Source organism: Athalia rosae, chromosome 1 (assembly GCF_917208135.1).
Source record: "Athalia rosae chromosome 1, iyAthRosa1.1, whole genome shotgun sequence".
NCBI lineage: Eukaryota > Metazoa > Arthropoda > Insecta > Hymenoptera > Athaliidae > Athalia > Athalia rosae.
In genome coordinates this window covers 29,772,418-29,795,117 of record NC_064026.1, presented here as the reverse complement: position 1 = coordinate 29,795,117, position 22,700 = coordinate 29,772,418, and the positions used below count along the sequence as shown (strand labels likewise).

Genomic DNA, 22,700 nt, shown 5'->3' with positions numbered 1-22,700 from the left:
TTACTACAGAGCACTGCCTACGAAACAAATACATGGTGACTGAAGGGAGGAAAGATAACGATAACAGTTACATTCTCAATAATTTATATTCTGTAAGACAGATGATTACGATTACATTGTTGGAGACTCAGGTAAAGGTGTAATGAATAACTCTATAAGGTTATCAAAGTCATGTAGCCTCGTAATCGATTCACCTGAAGATGAAATGGCGTGTTAATCAACTTATTACGTAGTTGTAAATAGAGCTTGGTTATTTTCCAGTATAATACTGACCTGCAAACGCCATAACGTTTTGGAGGAATCTAACTGTGTGAGCATAGGGTTGCTGCATTTTTTGACGCATTTGGGGAGCCATCAATTTAGTTGGATTCCAGATGTAACTTTTATGGATCTTCGGCTTCACTTCTATTAATGGTAGCACATTCGTTATTCGATATTGATTTGTGTCAATATTCCATGTGAATTTACATCCAATTTCGTATTGTTTTCTCTCTTGGTAACTAATGAAAAGCACACAATGGAAGTTTAATTAAATTTATGGAGAATGTGAACACCAGTGAAATTACAAGTATTGTCTTATGAGGCGTAATAACTTACCACTGTGACTGATTACTGAGTTCGCTAGCCTCGATTTTCATAATCAGAAGGCAAATAACGTCTCCGCTCAAAGCACAAACATCAATTATTTCAATATCATAATCACTACAGTGCCAGTATCTTTTGCCAAAGCGTGTACACAACCAGTCTGCTACATGATGAGAAAAAGTCTCTATATCAAAGCTCAACTGATTCACTAATACGTGAGGTATCGGCTGAAAATTATAAAACTTGGTCATAAACCTATAGTTGAATTCTAGAGCCTGAGGATATTTTAGTGCACAATGATTAAAAATCTAATTTAAAAAAATGAATAGAGAATTATTTACCATTTTCTCTGCTTTACTATTATTGACCATTTGCATTTGAGTATACCCAGATCCATGGACATTCATCGGAAGTACACATTGATAACTTACATATCCCCCGGTTTCATCATCTATTGAAAACAAGAACAATTCTGGTATCAAGAATTTATGCGTATGCCAGTATGTTGCTGAAAGGGTTCAGTGCAATTCGGAAATATAGTAATACGTATCATTGGACCAGCATGAATGAACTCACCTTCTACATCCGTGATAACAGATACCATTTCGTCATCAAGTTCTACGTAGCTGCGTTTAAAATGTGCTGTACACTTTATGGTAGGATACTGAAATGTAACTTTTGGAACTAATGGCGAGACATTGGCATGGATCTTGTTTGATTTGTCTCGACACCCAGCAGAGTATGAAATTTGATTTTGATTCAATGGTCGTAGGACATATTTTTCAGCTGAAATTAAAAGTAGGTAGGTAGATAAAATTCACAAAGCATTTATTCAAATATGCCTGAATTAATATGCCTGATCATTTACCGATGTCGGTGCTTTGAAAGTCTGATAGAGATGTGATGTCTTGTGTAAAATTCAGTTCACTAGCGTCGCTATGGTCAGAATCGATTCTTCGCCTTCTTGTATTAGGGAGAGCTGGAGATGTCACCGGTGATACAAGCTGGTGGACCGAGCATGCATGGTGTTTGGATTGATCCCTTAGATGTTTGAAAGGAACAATATTTTCGGCATCTTCAGCCTCGTCACAGAATTCATACTTTTTGTCAGCCAGTCTACGTTTTCTGAACGAACTCAACTTCTCACATGTTTCATGAGCTTCGTCTGTGAACTCATAAGCTTTTTCTGCTTCTAATGTGAGCTTATGTGTTGGCCTGGGTCTGGGAGGTGCTGGGGATAAAATTGGTGGTGGGGATTGCAGATTTGCTCTCTTTCGAGGACTTAAGTGCCGAAACCAGCGTGTGGTTGGAGGTGACATGAGTCGTGATGAACATGAAGATGTTGGACTAATAGAGAGCGTGTGAAGAGGAGAGTTCAAGGAAGTTATACTAACACTTGAGCTGTCTTGAGAAACACTGGGTTGTGGAGAACTAGAACGTTGAGTGCGAGGCAATTTATGACTAGATTCCGAATTACGCGTCTTTAAAATGTCAGAAGGTGGATTGAGCATAGCAGAAGACCAACTTGAATGTCGGTGATCAGCAGGTAAGCGTTGTGGTGGTGACCTTGGAGAACAGGATGGATGTTTAACTAAACTAATCAAGTCACTTCCAATATTCAATTCTTGAGACATATCGTCACAAAAATCCTGTAATATTTTGTCTCTAACCGAAATTGCATGTTCCGATTGGGAGGTAGAACTTTTAATTTCGCACTTACACTCGATACTAGTCAAGCACTCGCATCCTTTTCCGTTTAAATTAACACTAGGTCTGATAATATCACAGATACATTCACTTTGATTACTGCTTGAAGTATTGACCCGTATTTCACTACAATATTGTTCATCAAATCTATTCATATTGTCTGTGGATGAATAATCTACTGTTGATTCGAATTTGGAACATTGGTCAACTGTTACATTATCCAATGTACCAATCTTTTCTTCTGAACTATCCCAACACTCAGTTTTTGACTCGTCCAATTCTTCAACATCGCTAACATCTAATGGCACTGTGTCCACAACCACTGTGTTATTTTTATCATTGTTTGTCTGGAATTTAGATTTGGCAGTATACAGATCTACACTGAGTACATGTAAGAAATTTCCTGTGTTCACTACAACATGGTTCCAATACTTCAAACAAACTGCTGCTCGAAATCTTGGATATGGGGAAATTACTTCATAAGTTGTGTGAACTGTGAGACCGTGTTTCAAACAGCTGCATCTGCATCCCTCCCAGTTTCCAACCAAATCTGTTTATACATTTTCAACAATTGTGATAAAAACTTTATTTGTAGAAATTCTCGAGTTATTCAAAGTTCTAATAATGTTTTGACGAGAAATATCATACCTTCTTCTTCTTCGTACGATGCAGCTACTTTTAAACAATCCTTACAATTATGGAGGGAGGGTACTGTCGTTATGGTGAGATAGGCCCTGTCTGTTGGTTGCAGACGTGTTGAATCAGTGCTGAAAAAATATACAAATAAAAAAACAATGACAAATTGAGCAATATTCCTTATCCAGCCTCCAAGGCATATATTCTATGATTGGAAATTGATTCTGATGTGTATATATTTGACTCACCATACACCATGTATAACCAGCTTATTTCTCTCTGTCGGCCACTGAGATATGACGATGAGGAGGTCTCTGTAGATGTTGTAATTACCAAAAAGAGTAACTTCTGCTACTTTTCGGGCAATATGATTAGGTACAACTGACCACCAATGAAGTAAATACTTGTATGATGCGCTGTATCCTGTATCTTCCATGTTGTAAGTATACGTTAATATAAATTGTCCACATTGTGTTAGCCCCATCACAATATGCCTTTGTTATGGAATAAATACATTATGTAAACAACACAGCTCAAGTTAAACTGGTTAATTGGTTTGCCAAAAGTATGATAATTCATAAATAGATTTGATTGCAATGACAGCATGCTCAAAGTATCATACGCTGTGTTGAACCAATCCTACTTGGTAATTGACATAATATTGATCAAATGTCACTTAATGAATATCATCCTCAGGAGAAATATTGAGTTAAATTACTCACCCTGCCGCAAGAGCAGATTTGGGAAAAACATGTGTCAGGGACAAGTGTCTCCATGGAGGTATAGCCATGAATAATTTTTCTTCGGAGGCATAGTTATGCAGAGATAAGCAGCCCCTGATCTACACAAAAAGTGGCAACATCATGTGTGTGGAAATATAACAGTGATTGGAACTTTACAGACATTAGTTCTTGTTAAACAGAAAACACAGTATTTTGTTGTTCATTAGAGATCGAGTCAAAGATACTGAATTACGATCCACCTGCTGTTTTGAGGTAGCTAACAGTTTCCCCAAGCACATGATTTGCACTGATCTAATCGTCTGTACTCATGTCATGAGTCTGCCAGTCTCCATGTCCGATGCGATAATGAGATTGATTGGAAAATGATGTTTGAAATTTTGGGTTGTTTAATGAACGATGCATGTGCTAAATTTTATGTTTTGACAGATCGTATGAGCTGTCATCTAGGGGAAGGTCTTTGTTTAAGGGATAACCTCTTACCTCTCGATTGAACAATTTTTGTAGTATATTTTTCTTGCTTCGTCGATGTAACGAGCAAGGCTTTTGTCCAACAACAGCACTTTCTAACCACGAGTTTTCAGATGAAATATCAGAAAAACATTCGTTGCAATAATCTGAGGTAGTGTGAGAAGACGATGTGTCCGCCATTTTTAAATAACCTTTAGTAATTTCTCCATAGACGTATATTAAGACAAGACGCGGACAACCCCTCTCACAGAACGCTGGGTCGCTCACGTCTCTCTAGCCCTTCATAAAAAGCACCCAGCTGCACCCAGCATACAAACGTTGACAGGAGTCAACGATAGACATATGCAGCTCGTAGACAAAATTGTATAGAAACGTCGGTAGTGCATGAAAAATGATATAATTATTGTTCTTTAATTTTTAATTCCACCCAGATTTCAATTTACGTAGAATCTTTTTCTTTACTTCAGATGAGCCGTAACCTTGATCATTACCTTGAGGGTATCTGATAATTGATACGTAAAAGATATGCGAAATTATGCCATGCCTACAGTATAAACTTGCTTCATCATTCCTATTGAGACCGACTTCTGTGCGTACGTCGCCACCATGACTTCGGCAAAGGTAATTCATGCTATGGTCTTATAATTTCATTATTTTCAAGGGTGAACAATTGATGACAACATGAAATATTTATGAAAATCTGTTGGCTAATAATCAGTGATAATATTTTCCTAGATGGCCAAGATCAACTATCGTAAATTTACTTGTCAGGGAAAGGTTAATTTTCCCTTGTAACTATTGCTAGTTTTCCCATCCCATAACTAATATTCTAATTCATGTCTCTTCACATTTTACCCAAACTGTCACAAGTAGATTTGATCCCTTCCAAAAAGTATGACTAAAAAAATATTTCTTCTTATAGATTGAGTTTTCTGTAGAAATGACATGCGATAAATGTGTGCAAGCAGTGAAAAGCAGCTTGTCAAACGTTGATGGCATTGAAAATATTGATGTGTCCTTGGAAAATGGAACAGTCATTGTGAATACCACTTTGCCTTATTCCTTGATTCAAGAAAAAATTGAGAACTCTGGCAGAAGAGCTGTTCTCAAAGGATATGGAGGTATGGTGTGAATTGCAGTTATAATATTGTAGATGCGTTTGATTCTTCAAAACAAAATTATGATTGACAGCTATTTGTTCAATTCAAATGGTTATGAAAGTACTGATTTTACTATCGCAGGCACTGAAGTGAGTGCAGTGGCAATGTTAGGAGGAGATTCTGGATACAGTGTTGGTGATCAGATAAGAGGTGTAGTCAGATTTGTGCAAGCAGGTGATAAATGTATCATAGATGGTACTATGGATGGTCTGAATCCAGGTCTACATGGACTGCATGTACACGAATGTGGAGACATTTCCAAAGGCTGTGATAGGTATCATTTCTATATAGCAAATATTACTTTTAAATTGCATGAAATCAGAGCATCTATTTCACTCAACAATTGAATACCCCTTGCAGTGTGGGAGACCATTTCAATCCGCATAATACACCTCATGGAGGACCTGGAGATGATTCCACGCAGAGGGTAGCTTGAATAATGATTTTTTATGTGTTCAATGAGTATCCCAGTGTGATACTTTTCTGGGGATTTACAGCGTAGTTTCTCATCCTATCATTTCTTGATTCTCGTTTTCGCACAGCATTCTGGGGACTTGGGAAACATTCTTGCCGACAAAAGTGGTAGAGCAACATTTAGAATAGTCGATGACGTACTCAGAATCTGGGACATTATTGGGCGTTCATTGGTAGTCACTGATGGTGCAGATGATTTAGGAAAAGGAGGAAACCAACAATCAAAGATCGATGGAAATAGTGGAGCCAGGTGAAAGATGATTTTTTAATGTACTATCTAAATGATGGGTTATAATGATCACCGTCAAATTTGTTTTTCAATTCTGCTTTGAAGATTGACATGCGGTATAATAGCTCGAGCCTCGGGGCTTTTCCAAAATACTAAGAAAATTTGTGCGTGTGACGGGGTCACGCTTTGGGATGAAAGAGATCGGTCTGTGGCAGGATGGAAAAATTCCCAAGGCATCGCGAGCCCGAGTAATACAGTATGCGTAATATTATAATATTTTTAGGTCATATTTCTTTTGCCATGGTTGTAGGTTCCATAAATCCTCGCTTCTGAACTCTTCAATATCGTGCCTGTTGCATGCAATATTTTGTTTATCAGTTTCCAGGATTTGTAATTTTTACAGGCAATTCAGCTATTATTTCAGAGACATCTATTCACGTAAAAATGAATTTTATCATTTCACAAAAAATCTTTCTTATGCATTTCGTTAAATTTTCTTTCTCAGTAGAACGCTGACTTTATTCCAGCTTGCTTCATCGTCTCATCAATTTTCAAATCTATTGCATATTTAATTCATGAATCATTGATCAATTTTGTTTTCAGTGAGCTGAATCAAAATGTATATTTATTAAAGAAACAAGATGGTTTTCTGTGCTTAATCGGAACCAACGGGCAAAGGGTAATGAAATTTACATTTAAACTCTGAAAAAAGGTATTTTTTACTGAATTACTTTCATTTATGTCAATGAGGGAAGAACTGTTGTGTATTAAAAATATTTCTTAACATTTAAGTATGAACGTTTGTATGAGCGATCATCTTACATTGCTATAGTCAAATAACATTGTGATTGTAATTTTATAATTTTTTCTAAAAAATTAAAAGTGTTTCTGAATAGCACCAAATAAATTTTTCGGATAACGAATAATAATGTTGATTCTATGATGAATCGAACTCAGAGGTGCAGTTTTTTTGATTATAGAGCCAGGTAAAATTCATCGCTGGCAGAACTGTACTTATCACTGCACTATTGAGCCTTCGAGAATGCTTAAAATTTCCAATACTCAGCAGATGAGAGGTGAATTTTTCAGTTTATATCGATAGAAAATAATAGAACAATAATTTTTTTCCAAAGAATAAGTTTATTTGAGTACTTAATTGTTAATTACAAATTTGATAAAAAGCAGGTCCTTTGTCTCATGTTTCTTTTTAGACGCACGAAATTATGACTTCATTATAATGATCACCATCAAATGTAATAATACAAAGTTCAGAAATCTTTCTGATAGATTCGGTAATATATACATTGAATTGTGGCCATAACTTAAGCATCTTTCTGTCTGAGAAGGAGTCAAAGAACTACAATAATTTAGTGCGAATACGAACTCACAACTTGTTTTTATATTTATGTATCACTTCAATGTAAGGAATGATCGACATGTGATTTCAGTACTAAATGTCATCGAATTAGTTTGGAAAATTGAAAAAGTGGAGAAATACCCTTTCTCCGTTAACATTTGAACGTAACAAAAAAAATTGTCCTTTTTTGCTATAACTAACGAGCTTAGGGCGTGATATTCAATTAACGGAAGGCAGTCAAACAAAAATGTCGTAAACGCCGTGAACTTGTGCAGAAAAAAAGCGTACTGTGAATTAGTTGTACAAAAAAAGTTATAAATTATCAACGCTAATCCCAATCATCATCGGATCCATCAGATTCCCGACTTCTGATAGTCTTGGGTTTGGGCGCAAGCAGAGATTTAGTTTTTTTGCCTTTTTCAGGGGGGTTCATGAGGTCTCCACTGTACGAAATAGCACCAGATTGGGCTATGCGCCACTCCATCATTTCGGTAGAAAAATCGTCGCAGTTACCCAAATCCGTGAAACCTACGATATAGTCTTTTGTCTTACTATCAGAGATCAGAGCGATAGTAGGGATGATTTTAATGCGCAGCCGTTCTGAAATTGTGGAATAAAGATATAAAATACATTGCGCGCCATTAGGGGTATTTTCTGACTATTGCTTATCTAACAATACTTCATAACAAAATCAAAATATCTCGAATCACGTCTGAGATAGGTTGACATTTGCATATTTACCTGTAAGAAATGGACATCGCTCAACATTTAGTTTACAAAATCTGGCTTCCACGTGTTTTTTTGCCAATATCTTAAGATGTTCATCGGCAATCTTACATCTTGGTGAGCCATCTTTATAAAATAAGCAGACAATATCTTTGGATTTTTTTGACACTTCGAAAAATTCCTTTTCATCTGGGATTTCTGAATACTCTCCATGACCCTTGAAAATGAGATGCAATACAATGTTTTCATCATTGTTACACAATAAAGTACATTATTCTAATACATTATTAATATAGAATTATTACCATAGAAAGCCACGTTTGCCTTTGATTTTGATTCTTTTTCATTTCCTTGAGTCGTTTTTCACGTAGGCTTTCAAGGTCGTCAGCATCCATGTTTTCCAATCTCTCTAATTCTGCATCCAGTTGTTGCTCAACCCGCTGTGCGACTTCCATCACTTGATTTTGTATTATTGCGTCCATTTCGTCTAGTTTATTATAGCTGCTAAAATAAATAATCTCTCTTTATAATAATCACGGTAGATGCTGAAACCATAAATATGTTTTCTGCATACCTAGAAATCAAAGTATTTTATTGAAGCAAAATATCAACGCTCTTTCAAGTTGTTTGATGTTAATCGTATGAATCGATAGCCGCAATTAGAAATTTGAATAGCTTAGAACTAAACAAATATTGTTTGTTAACCAGGGAGTTTAATCAACTTATTGCAGAGCTAGTTTTGTTTCTTTTCTTTTAACTGATAGCATGAAAAATTCGTTGTCCTTTACATTTTACTTGACATATGAATATCAATGAATGTATTCACACCGATTTAGAAGTATTTCAAAAACCAACTAAGAATATCGCAATAGTACATACCTAGTCACGAGAATTGCTGCTCAACCACACCGGGTATTTTCTCTCCTTATAAGGCCTTTTAATGGCGAGTGACAGAAAATAAAATCACACCCAGTTGACAGCCCACACGATGCATGGCTCAGAAGTAAACTGCGGTTAGAGTTCTCTTCGATATCATTGATATTTCGATAATCGAACAGTACGATTGTCTGCTTTCGTTGGTCAACGCCGACCACCTTCAGATTAAGCAGTGATCGAATTGGCCTTCGCGCCAAACCTTTTGATTATTGCACGTTTGTTTAATTCACCATTCTTTAGTTAGTTAATTGCTTGAAACTTGAATTTTCCTGAAACTTACTTTAGGACAGGTTATGCGTATATAATTATTGAATCTAAATCAGAATGTTACAGTCCATTCATACCCTCCCATTATCAGAAATAGTGACTTCGCAACTCAAAGCAAATGGTTTTTGTTATGTTGAGGACATTCGACAATCAACAGGTACGTACATGCCAGCAGTGACTTGTATTAAAAGTTACCGAAAGATCAATGTTAAAATCGTTCTCTAAATCAACGAAACACATCTCATCATCTGTTTCAGAACTGCCTATATCCTCTTCCGACAAAATCCAAGAGGTGCAGATTTTATCTAACGTGCCTAGATGTATTTCAGCTTTAGATATTTTACAAGTAAGTTTGACTCCAGCTGATGAAATTATTACAGATTAATTCTAATGACTATGTAATTAAGATATGAGATTCCCCAAGAAAAATTGAATTTACCTAATTTGAAAAAAATACCAAATAGATGGCTCAATAGTTATACTATCATTATAACTATCATCATTTATTTGACAACAGGAGGAGTTGCAACGTGACAAAATTTCAACCCTTAGCTACGAGCTGGATAACATTTTGGGTGGAGGATTTCAATGTGGAACTATCACTGAATTGTGTGGGGCGCCTGGTTCAGGAAAAACCCAAATTTGGTAATTTTCTTGGATTAAACTCAAGATCTGTATCATCTGGTTAATTGGTGAGTTATTGTCATACAATTATAGCCTGCAGCTATGCATTACTGTTCAAATGAGCAGAATTCGTAAGGGATTGGGTGCAGAAGCCTTATATATGGATACGAGAAACGGAGTTTTGGGTGCAAGATTGAGAGGTAAGAATACAATATTTCATACTTGATGTAAATTCATTCATTTATTGAACAGCGATGAAAATCACAGCCATTCAGAGTAACGATTATAAAAATTGTGATGTCCACATGATACCAGTGATTGTTGTACTTCTCATAAATTTCGTAATATGAACGTTTTGCCTATTGCATTTACGATTCTTCAGTTCTTGAAAATGTTGCAGTTTATATTACATGATACAATATTACCTTTGCATGATGTACTTACGCGCTTCAGACGTTTGTGTTTTATCAAGTTATAAGAGCAGAAAGACATCTAAAATATACTGAAATATTTAGGGTATGTATAATATTTCAAACATTGCCTTCAATTTCATTACATATAGATGTATCCGATTGTACTTTCAACTTCTAGACATGGGTTAAAATACATACTATCGATATTATGCCTCCTCTTAGGAACACCACCTAATATATTGAGTTTTGGCGCCTACATACATTTTTATCACACTTAAACATTATACGAATGTGTGCAGTATTTAATATGACAATGATTAGGGTACTTAACAAACTTACACTAAATAAATTCAAAAAGGAATATCTTGATTGATTATGCAATGTTTCTGGTAAAATCTTTGTGCATTTCATTATAACACCAGGTCGACATGATTTCTATAAATTGATCAGTTTATATTTGGGTCAAAATTCTTTAAATATTTGTATAAGACACACAACGTGGAATATGAATCATTGTTTGCGGCCAAGGAATGTCGCTTCACGTATCAGTCTTACATTTATATTATGCAATGTATGTTACATCTATCTCGGAATTTAACATGGTGGGATCTAATTGATTTTATCGATCGATCGATTGATCCCAATTTGGGATAATATCAAACATTGACATCCGTTTAACATTAATATCAGGTAAAATATTATCTTCTATCTATTTGGTATGAGGTATGGAATGGTATAATAATGACTGGTTATTTGTACACCTCATTTAACCACCTCTGAACATTCATCAATTGAAATTGTGCAAGGTCAGCAATGGATTAGAGACTCAATAAAATCAATCCATCGCATCTGATTTATGCATTGCATTCAGAATAATTTCATGTGTATTTTAAGTAACGTGATTCTGGGTACCAATTTTGCTATATTATGTTAATTTGAGATCATTGAATATACTAGCAGGGCATAGTTCTTGATAAATTGTTATATACTGATTCTGATAAAATACTTCTTCCGTTTCAAAATCCCTGTGAGGTCTCAAGCTTTGGAAAGGATTTCTGACGCAACAAATACACGTTGCAGTATCTCCCAAAATAATGCAAAGTCTTTTGTGCTCTTCAATAGCTTCACTCAAAGTATATGATGTTAAAACTAGTGGACAATTTTGCTCAGCCGTTGTTTGAACTGACAACGTCCAGGTGTCTTTAGATGAGCCGAGTTCGACACATTCGTGAATTCCAGTATTATATCCTATCAAAAAATCTGGCTTTTCATACCATTGACTGGTCACATAATCATGGTAGAGCATATTTCGCAATTCGACACGAACGCTCATACCCTTTGCCATGCAATAATCACAAACATTAGGTTTGACACTACCCCACATAAGTTCCGGCCCAATGAGAACAATTGTTAACATGGTCAATGTGGGAAGCCAGTGTAATAAAATCTCCCAAACATCCAGTCCATCGACTTCAACCATATTAGCCCCAATTACATGCATCACCATATTAGACTGCACATTAAATTCCAGCCGTTCAATTGCATGAAGAATAGTCAAAGGTCTTGTTAGATATTCTGAGTTATATGCTAATTGACATTTTGACGACATTGGTAGTGACTTATTCTCATTTACATATAGATCTATGAAATCTGATATTGTGCTTGGAAGGTAAGCAGTTTCTGTATGAAATGGAACAACGTGTCTAGGAGACTTTCGTTCAAACAACGTTCCTGCAACGTCTAGATCAAAGCATAATCTAAGTGCTTTGCACTGTTTAGAGTGCCTTGTGTCTTTGGCGCGATGCAATTGGCAAAAAGTAGCACTTGGACAATGAGCGCAATCTTTTAAAGCCACAGATTTTCCATCGTGGCAAATTGTACAGGCTCGTGGAAACTTAAACATTTGTTCTTCATAAGATTCTAAACGCCTCCCTAATCTGATTTGGACGAGTAACATCAGATTGATTTTGGTCCGAGTCCAGATTTTTTGGCAATTGTTTTGCGGTGTCTCAAAAAGACACAAAGTATCCCCTTTCTCGAGCATATCCGATAAAACTTTGCACAAATCCTTGTGTTGTGGCCAGTGTTGCTTTTGATGTTCTTTGCCACAGTAAGATATCATCCTGCAACTACCACAACGTTTTAAAGGCAATTCTTCCCCAAATGCTTTACAAACGTGACATACGTTCGCGTAGTAAAACAAATTGTGCGAATCGTCGCTCATTTTTCTCGGTAAAAAAAATTTATTCAAATCTGAAGGATGGGCGTGGGGTGCTGGCAGGTACTGATGTTTTTCCCGTTTCAATAATCGAATCGAAACTGAAGTTAGTAACGTTTCAAATGTCAACTGTGTGGGTACAACAGCACTCCAATTTCAATATTTCGAACGCACTTTTGAAAAGTACATCCGAACATTTCACTAAAAACGTGTTCACTGTAGATTTTATGATAAACATCGAGCTTGGGTGCTTAAAAGCATTGTTAAGAAATGTCAGAGATAAGATGTTGTGTAACCCGGAAGCTCTGTCATAACCAAAAAAGAAAAACATGTTTTCAAAAATATGGCATGTGAAAAGCTTTTTTGATTCACGTGGACTGTAGGCCCGAAATAATAGGTATCGTCCGTGGTAGTAATATATAAACTTCAGCCACCATAGAATTTGTGGAAAATGGGTATTCGAGGACTAACAACTTACATTGCAAGGCATTCGGATCAGTACCTTGAGCCCTATGAATTACATGATACATATTTAGTCATCGATGGTAACAGCATAGCGTCTCAATTGTACAACTGGCATGCACGCTGTAACTGTGCATTTGGAGGTGATTATGACCAGTATGCAAAATGTGTTGAGGAATTCTTTGACAATCTAATTAAGTGCAACGTCACTCCTTTAGTACTTGTTGATGGAGGATATGAGAATCAAAAGGTGAAGACAGTTTATGCGCGTATGAAATCAAAAATTCACATAGCGTCCTATTTCACACCTGTGCACAAGCTGAAATTCTTTCCAATATTTATGAAAGAAGTCTTCCGTGACGTGATGGATGAAAAGGGAATCAAATATGCCCACTGTTCTTTTGAGGCTGATGATGAGATTGCAGCGGTTGCTAGAATTCTCGCTTGCCCAGTGCTCAGTTATGACTCTGATTTTTTTGTTTACGGAGTTTTGTACATCCCCTTTGATACCTTAGATAATGGTACCTGTAAGAATCCAAAGATCGGTGGATTTGTCAGCAAATGTAAAATTTATCGTGTTGAGAAGTTCTTGGAGAGCTTCGGAGGCTTGGACAGATCTCTACTTCCCTTATTGGCCACTCTACTTGGAAACGACTACATCAGCCGGGGAGTATTCAAGCAGTTCTTTCAAAATTTGAAGCTTTCTAAGTTGACTAAAAAAAACTCAAATGAACAACAACGCAGAATTGCAGGGTTGTTGAACTGGCTGAAACCTTACACTTTAAACAGCGCTATAGCTGGGGTTCTAATGAGAATACGACGACAAGACCGACGGAAAATCTTGAAGAAAATGGAAGCAGTAATCGATAGTTATTTAAGTTCCTCGCCCAGGATGCTGGTTCCACTTGGCTTCTCTGAAGAATATGTAGCAGAGGTGAAATCGAAGAGACCCAGTCAACCTTTCAAATTTCAAGGTGATCTTGACAGTCTAGAAATGGTAGAAGAATCTATAATCAATGAAGACTATTCAGAAAGCAATGACGACTCCCAAGATGATGAAGGAGAGGACGACTGCGATTTGATGCTCGATGATTTTGATGAACCAGATTATGGGACAGACAATCTTTTATCTAAAATTGCTCCACCATGGTTCATTCTCGAACATAGCAAAGGTCATTTCCCTTCATATTTTATTGATATGATGCAGCGTCAGTTGTATTTTTGCCCACCTCAAATAGAAGACTATTTTTATCCCTCGTCACACATAGTGAGTTTAAGAATAATCAGTGTTATCTTCACACTTTTAACATCACGTAGGAGGGATATTGATAAAAATTTGGAGTATGTGATACGTAATGAACATAAACGGGCAACACGGTATGAATTAGTATCAGGCAAAGAACTTTTTCCTCATAAATTACCATCGCTAGATGAATTGAATACTATCTCCATTACTCTAAAAAAAAGAATATTGACGCACACGTTGGGAATTACCAATGATTTTATTGCTGATAATGTTTTACCTGAGTGGAGATTGTATTTGGCTACTATCATTTATTGGGTGCAACAAGATCATGAGCCTGTCGTGACCAATTGCCACATCTATGCTCTATTGTGTTCAATGCTGTTTGGCATTATTGATGAAAAGGTGGGATTTTATCGATCGAAAGTAAAGTTTTCCAACAAATACAGTGCCAGGATTCAGAGTATTCTTGAGAGGAGAAAATCCACAAAAAGAGAAAATGCTCAATACGCAACAACTGATAATATGATAATTGCTCATCAATCTATTACAGAAGAAGACTGTATCGTTGCAGCACCATTTTTTATCTCTAATTTCAGTGTGGATCCAAAGAACGGCTTTAATTCAAAAGCATTCAATGTCACGGCTGTTCATTCATTTGCACAGTTTCAAACTTGTTTGAGGCATAGCATGCACCTCAATGCTTTACTGGGATACCCCTATGCCGGGACAAAGGTAGCAAAAATATACAATGGCACATTGTTGTATAACTTGTATCACAACTTTAAGAAACGCAATGATATTGTAGCGTACATGAATTGTATGCTCAAGGATTCCCCAACTTTGTCACAGCTCTTTACTACTCTTTCAAACTTTGTTAAAATACCGTTAGCCAAAGTATTAGAAAGGAAAGAAAACCAGAAACGTAAACGAAAAAGTAAAAACAAATCGAAAAAAGTTAGCGAAGATGAGTTTATGAGCTGTATCAGTGACGATGAAAGCTCTGATACGAATCAACAATTTATGGATGTTAACAATCCGTTTTACCTCCTGAATTCAATCAACTAAGTTGTTTTTTGTAATCGACAAGTGATAGATCTTCATAGATTTTATCTTGTACAGGTACCATCTAAATTTTGATTTTGTAATAACTGCCCATGTAAACAAGATTGTTTCCAAACATCAAAAATATAAACATGTTATTTTTCTATCCAGTGTTCTCTGTTTGGCTACTAACTGTTTTATATTAACATATTTCTTAGATTTTGAAACATTTATGATGTATAACAATCGAAAAAACTTGAAAAAAGGAACTTTCACAGAAATGGCGATGGGTTGTCAAGCTTACTTTGAAGATGAGGTTTTTGATGTGAAGAAAATTTTAGAGAGGATAACCGTCGCATCTCCGCAAAGTTTTGATGAAATCGTCGCAGTTTTAGACAACTTTGAATATTTGATCAAGAATCGTCAGGTCAGAAAAAATTTAAAGTAGTTTATTCAAAAATAATTTTGTTGACTAATATCATCTCATCGAGTATATCTGAACATACATTGAACCAAAATTAGTTTTTCATAAATACTTGTAGCAAAAATTTTAGCAGAACCATCCTCTTATTTGTAAAACAAAAATTGATTGTTTCACCAGGTACGTTTGGTGGTGTTAGACAGTCTCTCATTTCTCCGTCATAGTTTGGAAAGTGCCTTCAATTGCACGCAGATTTGCTTCCAAATATTAGACACGCTGTATAAGCTATCAACAAAACATAATCTGGTAGTAAGTATTAATAAATGTATTACCAGAATAATACATTCACTAATGGCATGGTTGCCTTTATTCTTCTATTCCTAGCTATTCAAAGAGCAAAAGGATTCTAATATAAAATAAATAAATCGTAGATTATCGTCTATTGAAGATGAGATGTTACATTTTTATTTGTTTTTTTTTCAAAGGTGGTCATTACAAATGAATTAATAACAAAGTTCAACGGTGAAAGAGATACTGACTTATATCCGGCCGGCGGAACATTTTGTGCACATCGGATCCATACGAGGCTAATGCTTACATGCCTCAACAACAATCAATTTTCGAGTGAAGCTATAAAAGCTTCTATGGTTCCTCAAATTTCAAAAAAATTTCAGGTACTATTGATTGATCGTTGAAATGTTTTGCGCAGTGGAAGATTCTACTGTTATTTTTTCTCAGGTAACTACAGAAGGTGTTAGAGACATAATCATGGAAAAAATTGGAACATAACGGTTCTACATGGTACTCATATAAGCAGTTCATCTTCAATATCCATCGCCTGTTTGCTAATTCGTTGAGCCTACATTATTGATTGAAATTTTTCTGAAAAACTAAGGATCATAAACATGGCAATTTGATGGAATGGCGCATCTCATCCTGTGACCAATGAAACCAAAGTATCCCTGTAATCACCGGAAACATCATCCTGCAAAAAAATACAATATTTCATCAGCGAATGCTAGAATCATGGGTATTATTATCATTATTATTGTTAGTATTCCACAGTCAGTCTGACTGGCTGATTTGTTTATGAAAAACAAGGCAATTGAATTTTTCTAAATAAACTCAGAAGTTAATGCAAACGTTATTACATGCACGAATTTCAATTGTTAAAATTCTATTAGTCAACTGTTCACAGAAGACTGAAGATTCTTAATTATTGGTTACAAATTTGACAATTGTCGTGTTCGAATAAATTTTGTAAAAATTTGATGTGGTATCGCAGTAGTTGTGGCAAAGGAACAATAGTGATTGGGAAATGTTCTATGCTTAATGTACTTTTTTTTTTTTTATTAGCATCCAAAGATTGTACATTGATACAGTAACATGCTCTCAGAATTAAAATTTAAATAAAATAATGTCAGAAGCAACGAAGGGGAATTTGCCTTGTTGTTGCAAAATATAATATCAATCTATGTGTAATATAAATAGTGTAAATAGTTTCGTTAAAAAAGGGACAACACCATGATGGCTAATATGTAAAAAAAAATAAATTGAATAGAATATATACAGATCATTATTCGTAGTAGAGAATATTCATACTATAGTAGATGGGAGTCATCCTTTAATTCAGAATTCCCGTACCTGCATGGGGATTTGAATTTCGATGAAATGTATTCACAGATATCTGGAATATTAATAGTATGGACAAATTTGTATGTATAAACAAATAAAAGGTTTGCGATCAGAGTAAACAATTCTAATGTGTTTCTAGAATTTTGAGATTCAAACCGATCCTGAGTTAAACTGGGTCAAGAAAATAAGGAATGTAAAAACGTTGAAATTTTCCTCCATCAGATTCTTGCGAAAAATAAAAATAATAAAATAATTATTTCAATTTTAATGGTAATATGTGGTTGTTACTCTGATCTAACGACATTCACTTTTTAGATATTCGGAATATAAAAGCCGGTAAAAATTCTCAATAAACCTAAACAATAGATGGTCTGATAGCTTCAAACTTAACGTCTATAAACTCATCAAAAAAGATTATTTCAATTACAGAACATGATTGTATAAAAATAATTTTCGTGTGTAGTTAATCGCTTTAAGAACTAGGCCCGCACCCTTCTAAAAAGAAGCAACAATTTCGTTCCCCGAATTGACATATTATAGAAGAGATAGATCAACAATGATTGCATACTGCAGTGGATTGAGAAATTTGCACCGTGCACCTCTGGAATAATTTTTTATTTCATCATTATTATTATATCATCTTTGCAATCTGATAAAAATTTAATCTCTATGAGATTCTATAGTTAATATAGTTTTTTGTTTGCAGCATATTTGTGCAACATCAAAGCCGTACGTTTTCTAATTGTTTTTTTGTTTGAGCTGTTGACGCATCGAAATGTACTGTCAAAATAACTTGCGACATAGAAAATTGTAAAAATTGCTTCTTTTCGCAAACTACTAAGCTGTGCTTAACCAGCCCGTTCTAAGAACTTTCAATTTGGCAGTTTAGTTTAGAATTGTTTATGTTATCGGATGGAATTCAATGTTATTATCAAAGCGATAGATTCAGACTGGTTGTGCTGAATGATAGTGGACATGAAAAGCTAGACATCATCTGTAATATCATTTCCACATATTTATGTGGAAACTAGAGAGAGTAGAGCCTTCTTGTAATCGCCAGATGTATCACCCTGTAACAAACAAAAGAATCTCCTCACTCATTTAATATTGTTGAATGTCTGAGATCAAAGTCTAGTTTCCAAAATAACATAGATTTTGTGCGACTTACTGATAGGAAAATTTTATGTGCAACTTTTTTTTTGATTTTCTTCTGGAAGCAAAACACTATCACTTGTGTGATCATGATGTTTTTCATCAGTATAGCGAACTTTTTGAAAGCAAAATGCATCAGGTCACAAATGCAAAGTATCGCAAACTATTACTACTATTACATAAGGAATATTTCTTGTAATTTGGCTTGAATTTTTTTTATCTCATTCATCAAAATTTAATTTATCTCTTCCATTGTAACGTATTATCCATTGAAACATCAGTATACGGTATATACGGTATTAGTACATGTGGCAATACGTCATTACAGTAGATAGAATATTTTTGGAGACAGGAAACGAGCTCCTTCTCTCTCTTATGAGGCAAACCCCTAATTTAGAGCTATTAAATGCGGTGTCATAATTCAGTGGAATTTCAAGAGCTCTATTCTAAATTGCCCAAGCAGTTTCTCAACTTATCTCTCATTCCAAAACCAATATCTAAACGTAGAAGTGACTACGCTATCTACGCAACACCTTTCTTGAATAGATTTAAAAGAAACATTCATCGATGATGATGAGTTTATCCCACATTTTTATAGAACGTGTTTTTCATTTAAACTTCAAGAAAAGCCATAATAAAGTCATCAACTTCCTCTGAATGTGAAGTCATGGGGTAAATTTTTTATCAAATCCGGAAAACCACAATACCAACGAGAAAATTGTAACTCATGATAATGTAACAAACGCCTTGAATCTCGTGCTGGATCTATCCAAATACTATTCTTTCAATATCATTGCATGCATAACCGATTCAAAAAATGAAACGAGCTGGCGGATTTTCAAATTTTGTTGAATTAAACAACGCTTCACGAGTTTAGTAATTAAAAGTTAAAATCAGTTTAGAAATGTAATCAGAAGAGATTAATCATACAGATGCAATAATGTCGGAATGCAGATCACGTTACTTACAGTAATCCAACTTTCCAGTGATTTTCCGAAACGGTCTTCAAATGCTTTCTTGATATCTGCAAGATCGATCTCACTGCGGGATACGATTATTCGAATTAGAGTGCGATCCTTGGTTCCAATTCCATGCATACTAGCATACAAGCGTTCAGCAAAGAATCCCACCTTTGACTTAACACATTTCACTGTAAAACCGAAATGATTTAATGAAAAGTAAGAACAGGAAAAGATCAACGTGTGACCAAATTATGCATGTGGGAGTACATAGTAATGAGATAATCCTAACCAATGCCCAGAAGCCCTTTTTCAATACTTCCAGAGAATTCCTTTTTGATAGATACTTCGATGTCATGTCCAGACAATTTTTCATACTCCATAAATGTTTGTCGTAGCTGTTGGTAACTACGACTTACCAATATAGCATTGAATTGTGACTCATCGGTTCCCCATAGCTTTTCACCTGCAACAAAGTTGATTGGCCAAAGTGAAGTAAAGCGCCTCAGAACAATACGTGTACATGATAACCGTTAATAAATTTCCTTGTCTAAATTCTGTATGGGTAGATATGTACCAGATTCATAAAGAGCCTTGGCATCAGCTACAGCTTGTCTTACATCGACTTCCTGGTTTTCATCACGGTTTGCCTGACACAGTGAAACCAGCAGTCTCTTGAAATGTCCAGAAGTATCGCCTTTCAAATCACTTTCTAAGGTATGGCCGTACACTGTAAAATAATTATGGAAAATCATCTTGAGATTGAAAAGACGTTTCATACTATTGAAAATTGATCTCTCCAAATTGAATTTAACTCTCTTTGAAATAAAATAATAATATTCGTACAGCAGAAATAGTTGATTCTATTATTCATTGCATTTTTTTGGATGTGATATCATATTTTCGAATAACCATGCGTATTTGAATCAATGGAAGGTGTTTGATCTCATAAATGCTCTTTGCATTTATATGGCCAAAGATCTTTTTCATACAAGTGAGTTACTAACTTGGTCAATTTGATCAATCAAATTAGATTCGTGTAGTTCAATGTGCCACAGCCAAAAATGGCTGTAAATTTGCCTAGGGGTGATCAATTAAGAAACATAAGCTAAAGTTGAAAAATAGTAGTAAAATTAATATTTTTTAACATACGTCTGAAGTCTGGGAATGAGCCAGCAATTAGATCTCATCCTGTATTATTGAAGGCATAATGTGATTGTTACTTTCACTTTACGGAAACCGTGAACAATATTATTGGTATTTACAATTACGCTCTAATTTTTCGGATGAGTCTCAACGATTAGAAAAAGCCAAAGAAGTTTACTACGGGACCAAGAAACATATCTCACATAAGCTCATGCTTAATTTTTGATTATTATCTCAGTCTTAAATATTATTAAAAAATTTAACCTTGATGAAATACTCTTAAATCTTTGATAATATACCGACTATGTAAAAAACTAGACATGTGGAATGAGTCAAGTATTTAAATAACCTTTAGTTTGGTGTGAAGAAAATATAAAACTTATCTACACGTAACCCTGAGTAACTTGAACAGTGAGTGGGCATGGCATAAAAAGTAATGACATCATACCTTCGTTTTGCAACAAATGTATAGCTATACCTCTGCATTCCTAGAATTCTAGTCATCAGGGACGCTTATCTACAGTGTCTTTTTTGCAGATAATGCCTCAGATATTCAAAGTGTTCTCCATGTGTATTACAGCTAAGTAAGTTTGATTTAATAAGAACTCAACAAGTTCAACAAATCAAAAATCTGATAAGATCATTTTTATATTCATGTCTTATTTCTTGCATTCCAACTGAATACAGATGTCATAGCTTGACCTGATGCTTGGATTGTTTATTGAAAAAACCAGGTACTTACAGTTCTCATAGAATGCGGCGATGGTCCTGATTCCGTAATTGCTCAGCGTACAGAGGATCTCAATAATTGCCTCCTCATCTGTGCCAAGTCCAGCAATAGCGTCATGAAGTTCTTTGGCGTAGTAATGGGGTAGTGGGGTCATCAGAGCAACTATAACGTCTTCTAACTTTCCAGTTAGTTCACTCTTCAAATCACTCACTAAATCCTTGCCATACTGGGTCTTAAAAGCTTCAGCAATTTCAAGTCGCTGAACAATACCACGTTTCGTCAGAACATCAATTATAGCTTTTTCATCGGTGCCAAAGCCTTTCATAGCCTTTCGCAATATAGCTGCATCTGCAATAGCATCGAAGGGCTCTGCAGGGTACACCGTTGGTGTGCACTATTAAATAACATATTTCAGTCAATAACTGCGGAAATAATATTTTAGAATAAAAAATCATTGGTCAATTATAGGCAGATATTATTTAGACTTTAGGTAGATTTTGTACAGACACAGATAATGATAGTAAAAGTGATTGTGCTTTGCGACAAAAAAAAAGCAAAAGAAAAATAGTATTGCTGGTGCATTTGATATGACTACTGATGCGAATAGTCTATAATTTAGCCATGACGACAGGTTGTTGTGGTATGATGGCAAGAGGTTGAAACTAGGTCAAACTCGTGCAGAAACGCCCATGGAATACAGATCAGCAATGTGGAATAAAAGTGTCATACCTTGAAAGGATAGTATTGTTGCTGAGACATTTTGGCTCCAAATTTTAACTTCTATCTGAAAGAGAAACAATCGTCACAATTATAATATTACCGGTCATGAGTCATAGATATAATTAGACGTATGGGGATAGAAAGTTGTTATTTTTACCGGTAAAAATAACAATTAATAATAAATCTTTAGGTAGACGCAAGCGTGCAACGAATATTCTACCATATCAGGGTTTCAGATACCTGCGCAAAAGATAAAGATACGCTTCCATTTTGGAATGATAAATCTGACGATATCAACAATCATTATCAAAAACTTATTATTAAAAGGAACAGTACCTGTCAGTCCAACGGTGAACACTCAACTCAGTAGTGACTAGCAGGCACACCCACTTCCACGTATGGCTCTCCCCACTCCATACGTCATTCGCCGACCCGCGCTTTTATGCTTTTCTCGATATTCAAGAGCTCTTTCTGATTCACGGGGTGACGTCTTTGTATCTGGACTGTTGGCGCTTGAAAAAAGAAATTTAATCATCGGTATTGGAGGATTGTTGTGTACTTCGGACTTCTTTTGATAGACCGAATAGGTCTTTCTTCATCGTCCAAGTGTAAATAAAGTGGATATTACGTTAGGAAGAGAGAATT

At 35.4% G+C, this 22,700-nt stretch overlaps 7 protein-coding genes across 13 annotated transcripts; 3 read left to right on the top strand and 4 right to left on the bottom strand.

Annotated features, from left to right (window-relative positions):
* Positions 1-67: 67 nt before the first annotated feature.
* On the bottom strand, positions 68-4,609 carry LOC105683707. Its single transcript, XM_012396485.4, has 10 exons — positions 4,152-4,609; positions 3,651-3,769; positions 3,177-3,422; positions 2,941-3,059; positions 1,454-2,842; positions 1,162-1,371; positions 927-1,036; positions 598-812; positions 274-500; positions 68-194 (listed from the first exon to the last, which is right to left on the bottom strand). Exons 1-10 carry the CDS (start codon positions 4,317-4,319, stop codon positions 112-114), a joined length of 2,886 nt encoding a protein of 961 aa, XP_012251908.1. The 5' UTR covers positions 4,320-4,609; the 3' UTR covers positions 68-111.
* On the top strand, positions 4,500-7,686 carry LOC105683712 (copper chaperone for superoxide dismutase). 3 transcript variants are annotated; one of them, XM_048649992.1, is made up of 7 exons: positions 4,500-4,516; positions 4,607-4,760; positions 5,062-5,260; positions 5,381-5,573; positions 5,660-5,726; positions 5,842-6,023; positions 6,108-7,686. In XM_048649992.1, exons 2-7 carry the CDS (start codon positions 4,746-4,748, stop codon positions 6,274-6,276), a joined length of 825 nt encoding a protein of 274 aa, XP_048505949.1. In that variant the 5' UTR covers positions 4,500-4,516; positions 4,607-4,745; the 3' UTR covers positions 6,277-7,686. The 3 variants fall into 3 exon arrangements, with proteins under 3 accessions (XP_048505949.1, XP_020706694.2, XP_025602500.2); XM_020851035.2 differs by lacking the exon at positions 4,500-4,516 and having other exon boundaries at positions 4,619-4,760; positions 6,108-6,250; positions 6,606-7,686; XM_025746715.2 differs by lacking the exon at positions 4,500-4,516 and having other exon boundaries at positions 4,619-4,760; positions 6,108-6,258; positions 6,606-7,342.
* Positions 7,123-9,105, bottom strand: LOC105683713 (thioredoxin domain-containing protein 9). Of its 2 annotated transcripts, none has more exons than XM_020851036.2 (4): positions 8,965-9,105; positions 8,391-8,589; positions 8,101-8,302; positions 7,123-7,959 (listed from the first exon to the last, which is right to left on the bottom strand). In XM_020851036.2, exons 2-4 carry the CDS (start codon positions 8,565-8,567, stop codon positions 7,688-7,690), a joined length of 651 nt encoding a protein of 216 aa, XP_020706695.1. In that variant the 5' UTR covers positions 8,568-8,589; positions 8,965-9,105; the 3' UTR covers positions 7,123-7,687. The 2 variants fall into 2 exon arrangements, with proteins under 2 accessions (XP_020706695.1, XP_012251918.1); XM_012396495.3 differs by having other exon boundaries at positions 8,391-8,586; positions 8,965-9,098.
* On the top strand, positions 8,590-17,290 carry LOC105683711 (DNA repair protein RAD51 homolog 3). The gene is made up of 8 exons (XM_048649968.1): positions 8,590-9,445; positions 9,546-9,634; positions 9,806-9,933; positions 10,006-10,112; positions 15,571-15,719; positions 15,894-16,022; positions 16,199-16,387; positions 16,452-17,290. The coding sequence occupies exons 1-8, from the start codon at positions 9,346-9,348 to the stop codon at positions 16,500-16,502; spliced, it is 942 nt and encodes a 313-aa protein (XP_048505925.1). The 5' UTR covers positions 8,590-9,345; the 3' UTR covers positions 16,503-17,290.
* LOC105683709 lies at positions 10,127-12,564 on the bottom strand. Its single transcript, XM_012396487.3, has one exon. It carries the CDS (start codon positions 12,547-12,549, stop codon positions 11,251-11,253), a length of 1,299 nt encoding a protein of 432 aa, XP_012251910.2. The 5' UTR covers positions 12,550-12,564; the 3' UTR covers positions 10,127-11,250.
* On the top strand, positions 12,631-15,370 carry LOC105683708 (protein asteroid). Its single transcript, XM_012396486.3, has one exon. It carries the CDS (start codon positions 12,995-12,997, stop codon positions 15,314-15,316), a length of 2,322 nt encoding a protein of 773 aa, XP_012251909.2. The 5' UTR covers positions 12,631-12,994; the 3' UTR covers positions 15,317-15,370.
* On the bottom strand, positions 16,408-22,495 carry LOC105683710 (annexin B9-like). 4 transcript variants are annotated; one of them, XM_020851033.2, is made up of 7 exons: positions 22,392-22,495; positions 22,065-22,119; positions 21,348-21,729; positions 20,037-20,189; positions 19,752-19,928; positions 19,469-19,650; positions 16,408-16,698 (listed from the first exon to the last, which is right to left on the bottom strand). In XM_020851033.2, exons 2-7 carry the CDS (start codon positions 22,092-22,094, stop codon positions 16,645-16,647), a joined length of 978 nt encoding a protein of 325 aa, XP_020706692.1. In that variant the 5' UTR covers positions 22,095-22,119; positions 22,392-22,495; the 3' UTR covers positions 16,408-16,644. The 4 variants fall into 4 exon arrangements, with proteins under 4 accessions (XP_020706692.1, XP_012251912.1, XP_020706691.1 ...); XM_012396489.3 differs by having other exon boundaries at positions 19,752-19,925; XM_020851032.2 differs by lacking the exon at positions 16,408-16,698 and adding an exon at positions 17,049-18,418.
* Between the last annotated feature and the right edge of the window lie 205 nt (positions 22,496-22,700).

What these genes read in the sequence shown, in the direction of transcription:
- LOC105683708 (XM_012396486.3), top strand. Translation starts at nt 12,995, where the DNA reads ATGGGTATTCGAGGACTAACAACTTACATTGCAAGGCATTCGGATCAG.
- LOC105683712 (XM_048649992.1), top strand. An exon ending in TGTTCTCAAAGGATATGGAG is followed by an intron (nt 5,261 to 5,380) that starts GTATGGTGTGAA and finishes TTACTATCGCAG; the next exon opens with GCACTGAAGTGAGTGCAGTG. An exon ending in GATGGAAATAGTGGAGCCAG is followed by an intron (nt 6,024 to 6,107) that starts GTGAAAGATGAT and finishes TCTGCTTTGAAG; the next exon opens with ATTGACATGCGGTATAATAG.
- LOC105683711 (XM_048649968.1), top strand. Translation starts at nt 9,346, where the DNA reads ATGTTACAGTCCATTCATACCCTCCCATTATCAGAAATAGTGACTTCG. An exon ending in ATTTGATCAAGAATCGTCAG is followed by an intron (nt 15,720 to 15,893) that starts GTCAGAAAAAAT and finishes TTGTTTCACCAG; the next exon opens with GTACGTTTGGTGGTGTTAGA. An exon ending in CAACAAAACATAATCTGGTA is followed by an intron (nt 16,023 to 16,198) that starts GTAAGTATTAAT and finishes TTTTTTTCAAAG; the next exon opens with GTGGTCATTACAAATGAATT.
- LOC105683710 (XM_020851033.2), bottom strand. Translation starts at nt 22,094, where the DNA reads ATGTCTCAGCAACAATACTATCCTTTCAAG. An exon ending in CGCCGCATTCTATGAGAACT is followed by an intron (nt 20,190 to 21,347) that starts GTAAGTACCTGG and finishes ATTATTTTACAG; the next exon opens with TGTACGGCCATACCTTAGAA. An exon ending in CACTGGAAAGTTGGATTACT is followed by an intron (nt 16,699 to 19,468) that starts GTAAGTAACGTG and finishes ATTTTTTTGCAG; the next exon opens with GATGATGTTTCCGGTGATTA.
- LOC105683707 (XM_012396485.4), bottom strand. Translation starts at nt 4,319, where the DNA reads ATGGCGGACACATCGTCTTCTCACACTACCTCAGATTATTGCAACGAA. An exon ending in ATCGTACGAAGAAGAAGAAG is followed by an intron (nt 2,843 to 2,940) that starts GTATGATATTTC and finishes ATGTATAAACAG; the next exon opens with ATTTGGTTGGAAACTGGGAG. An exon ending in ATAGTAAAGCAGAGAAAATG is followed by an intron (nt 813 to 926) that starts GTAAATAATTCT and finishes TATAATTTTCAG; the next exon opens with CCGATACCTCACGTATTAGT.
- LOC105683713 (XM_020851036.2), bottom strand. Translation starts at nt 8,567, where the DNA reads ATGGACGCAATAATACAAAATCAAGTGATGGAAGTCGCACAGCGGGTT. An exon ending in GGCAAACGTGGCTTTCTATG is followed by an intron (nt 8,303 to 8,390) that starts GTAATAATTCTA and finishes CTCATTTTCAAG; the next exon opens with GGTCATGGAGAGTATTCAGA. An exon ending in GCGATGTCCATTTCTTACAG is followed by an intron (nt 7,960 to 8,100) that starts GTAAATATGCAA and finishes CCACAATTTCAG; the next exon opens with AACGGCTGCGCATTAAAATC.
- LOC105683709 (XM_012396487.3), bottom strand. Translation starts at nt 12,549, where the DNA reads ATGAGCGACGATTCGCACAATTTGTTTTACTACGCGAACGTATGTCAC.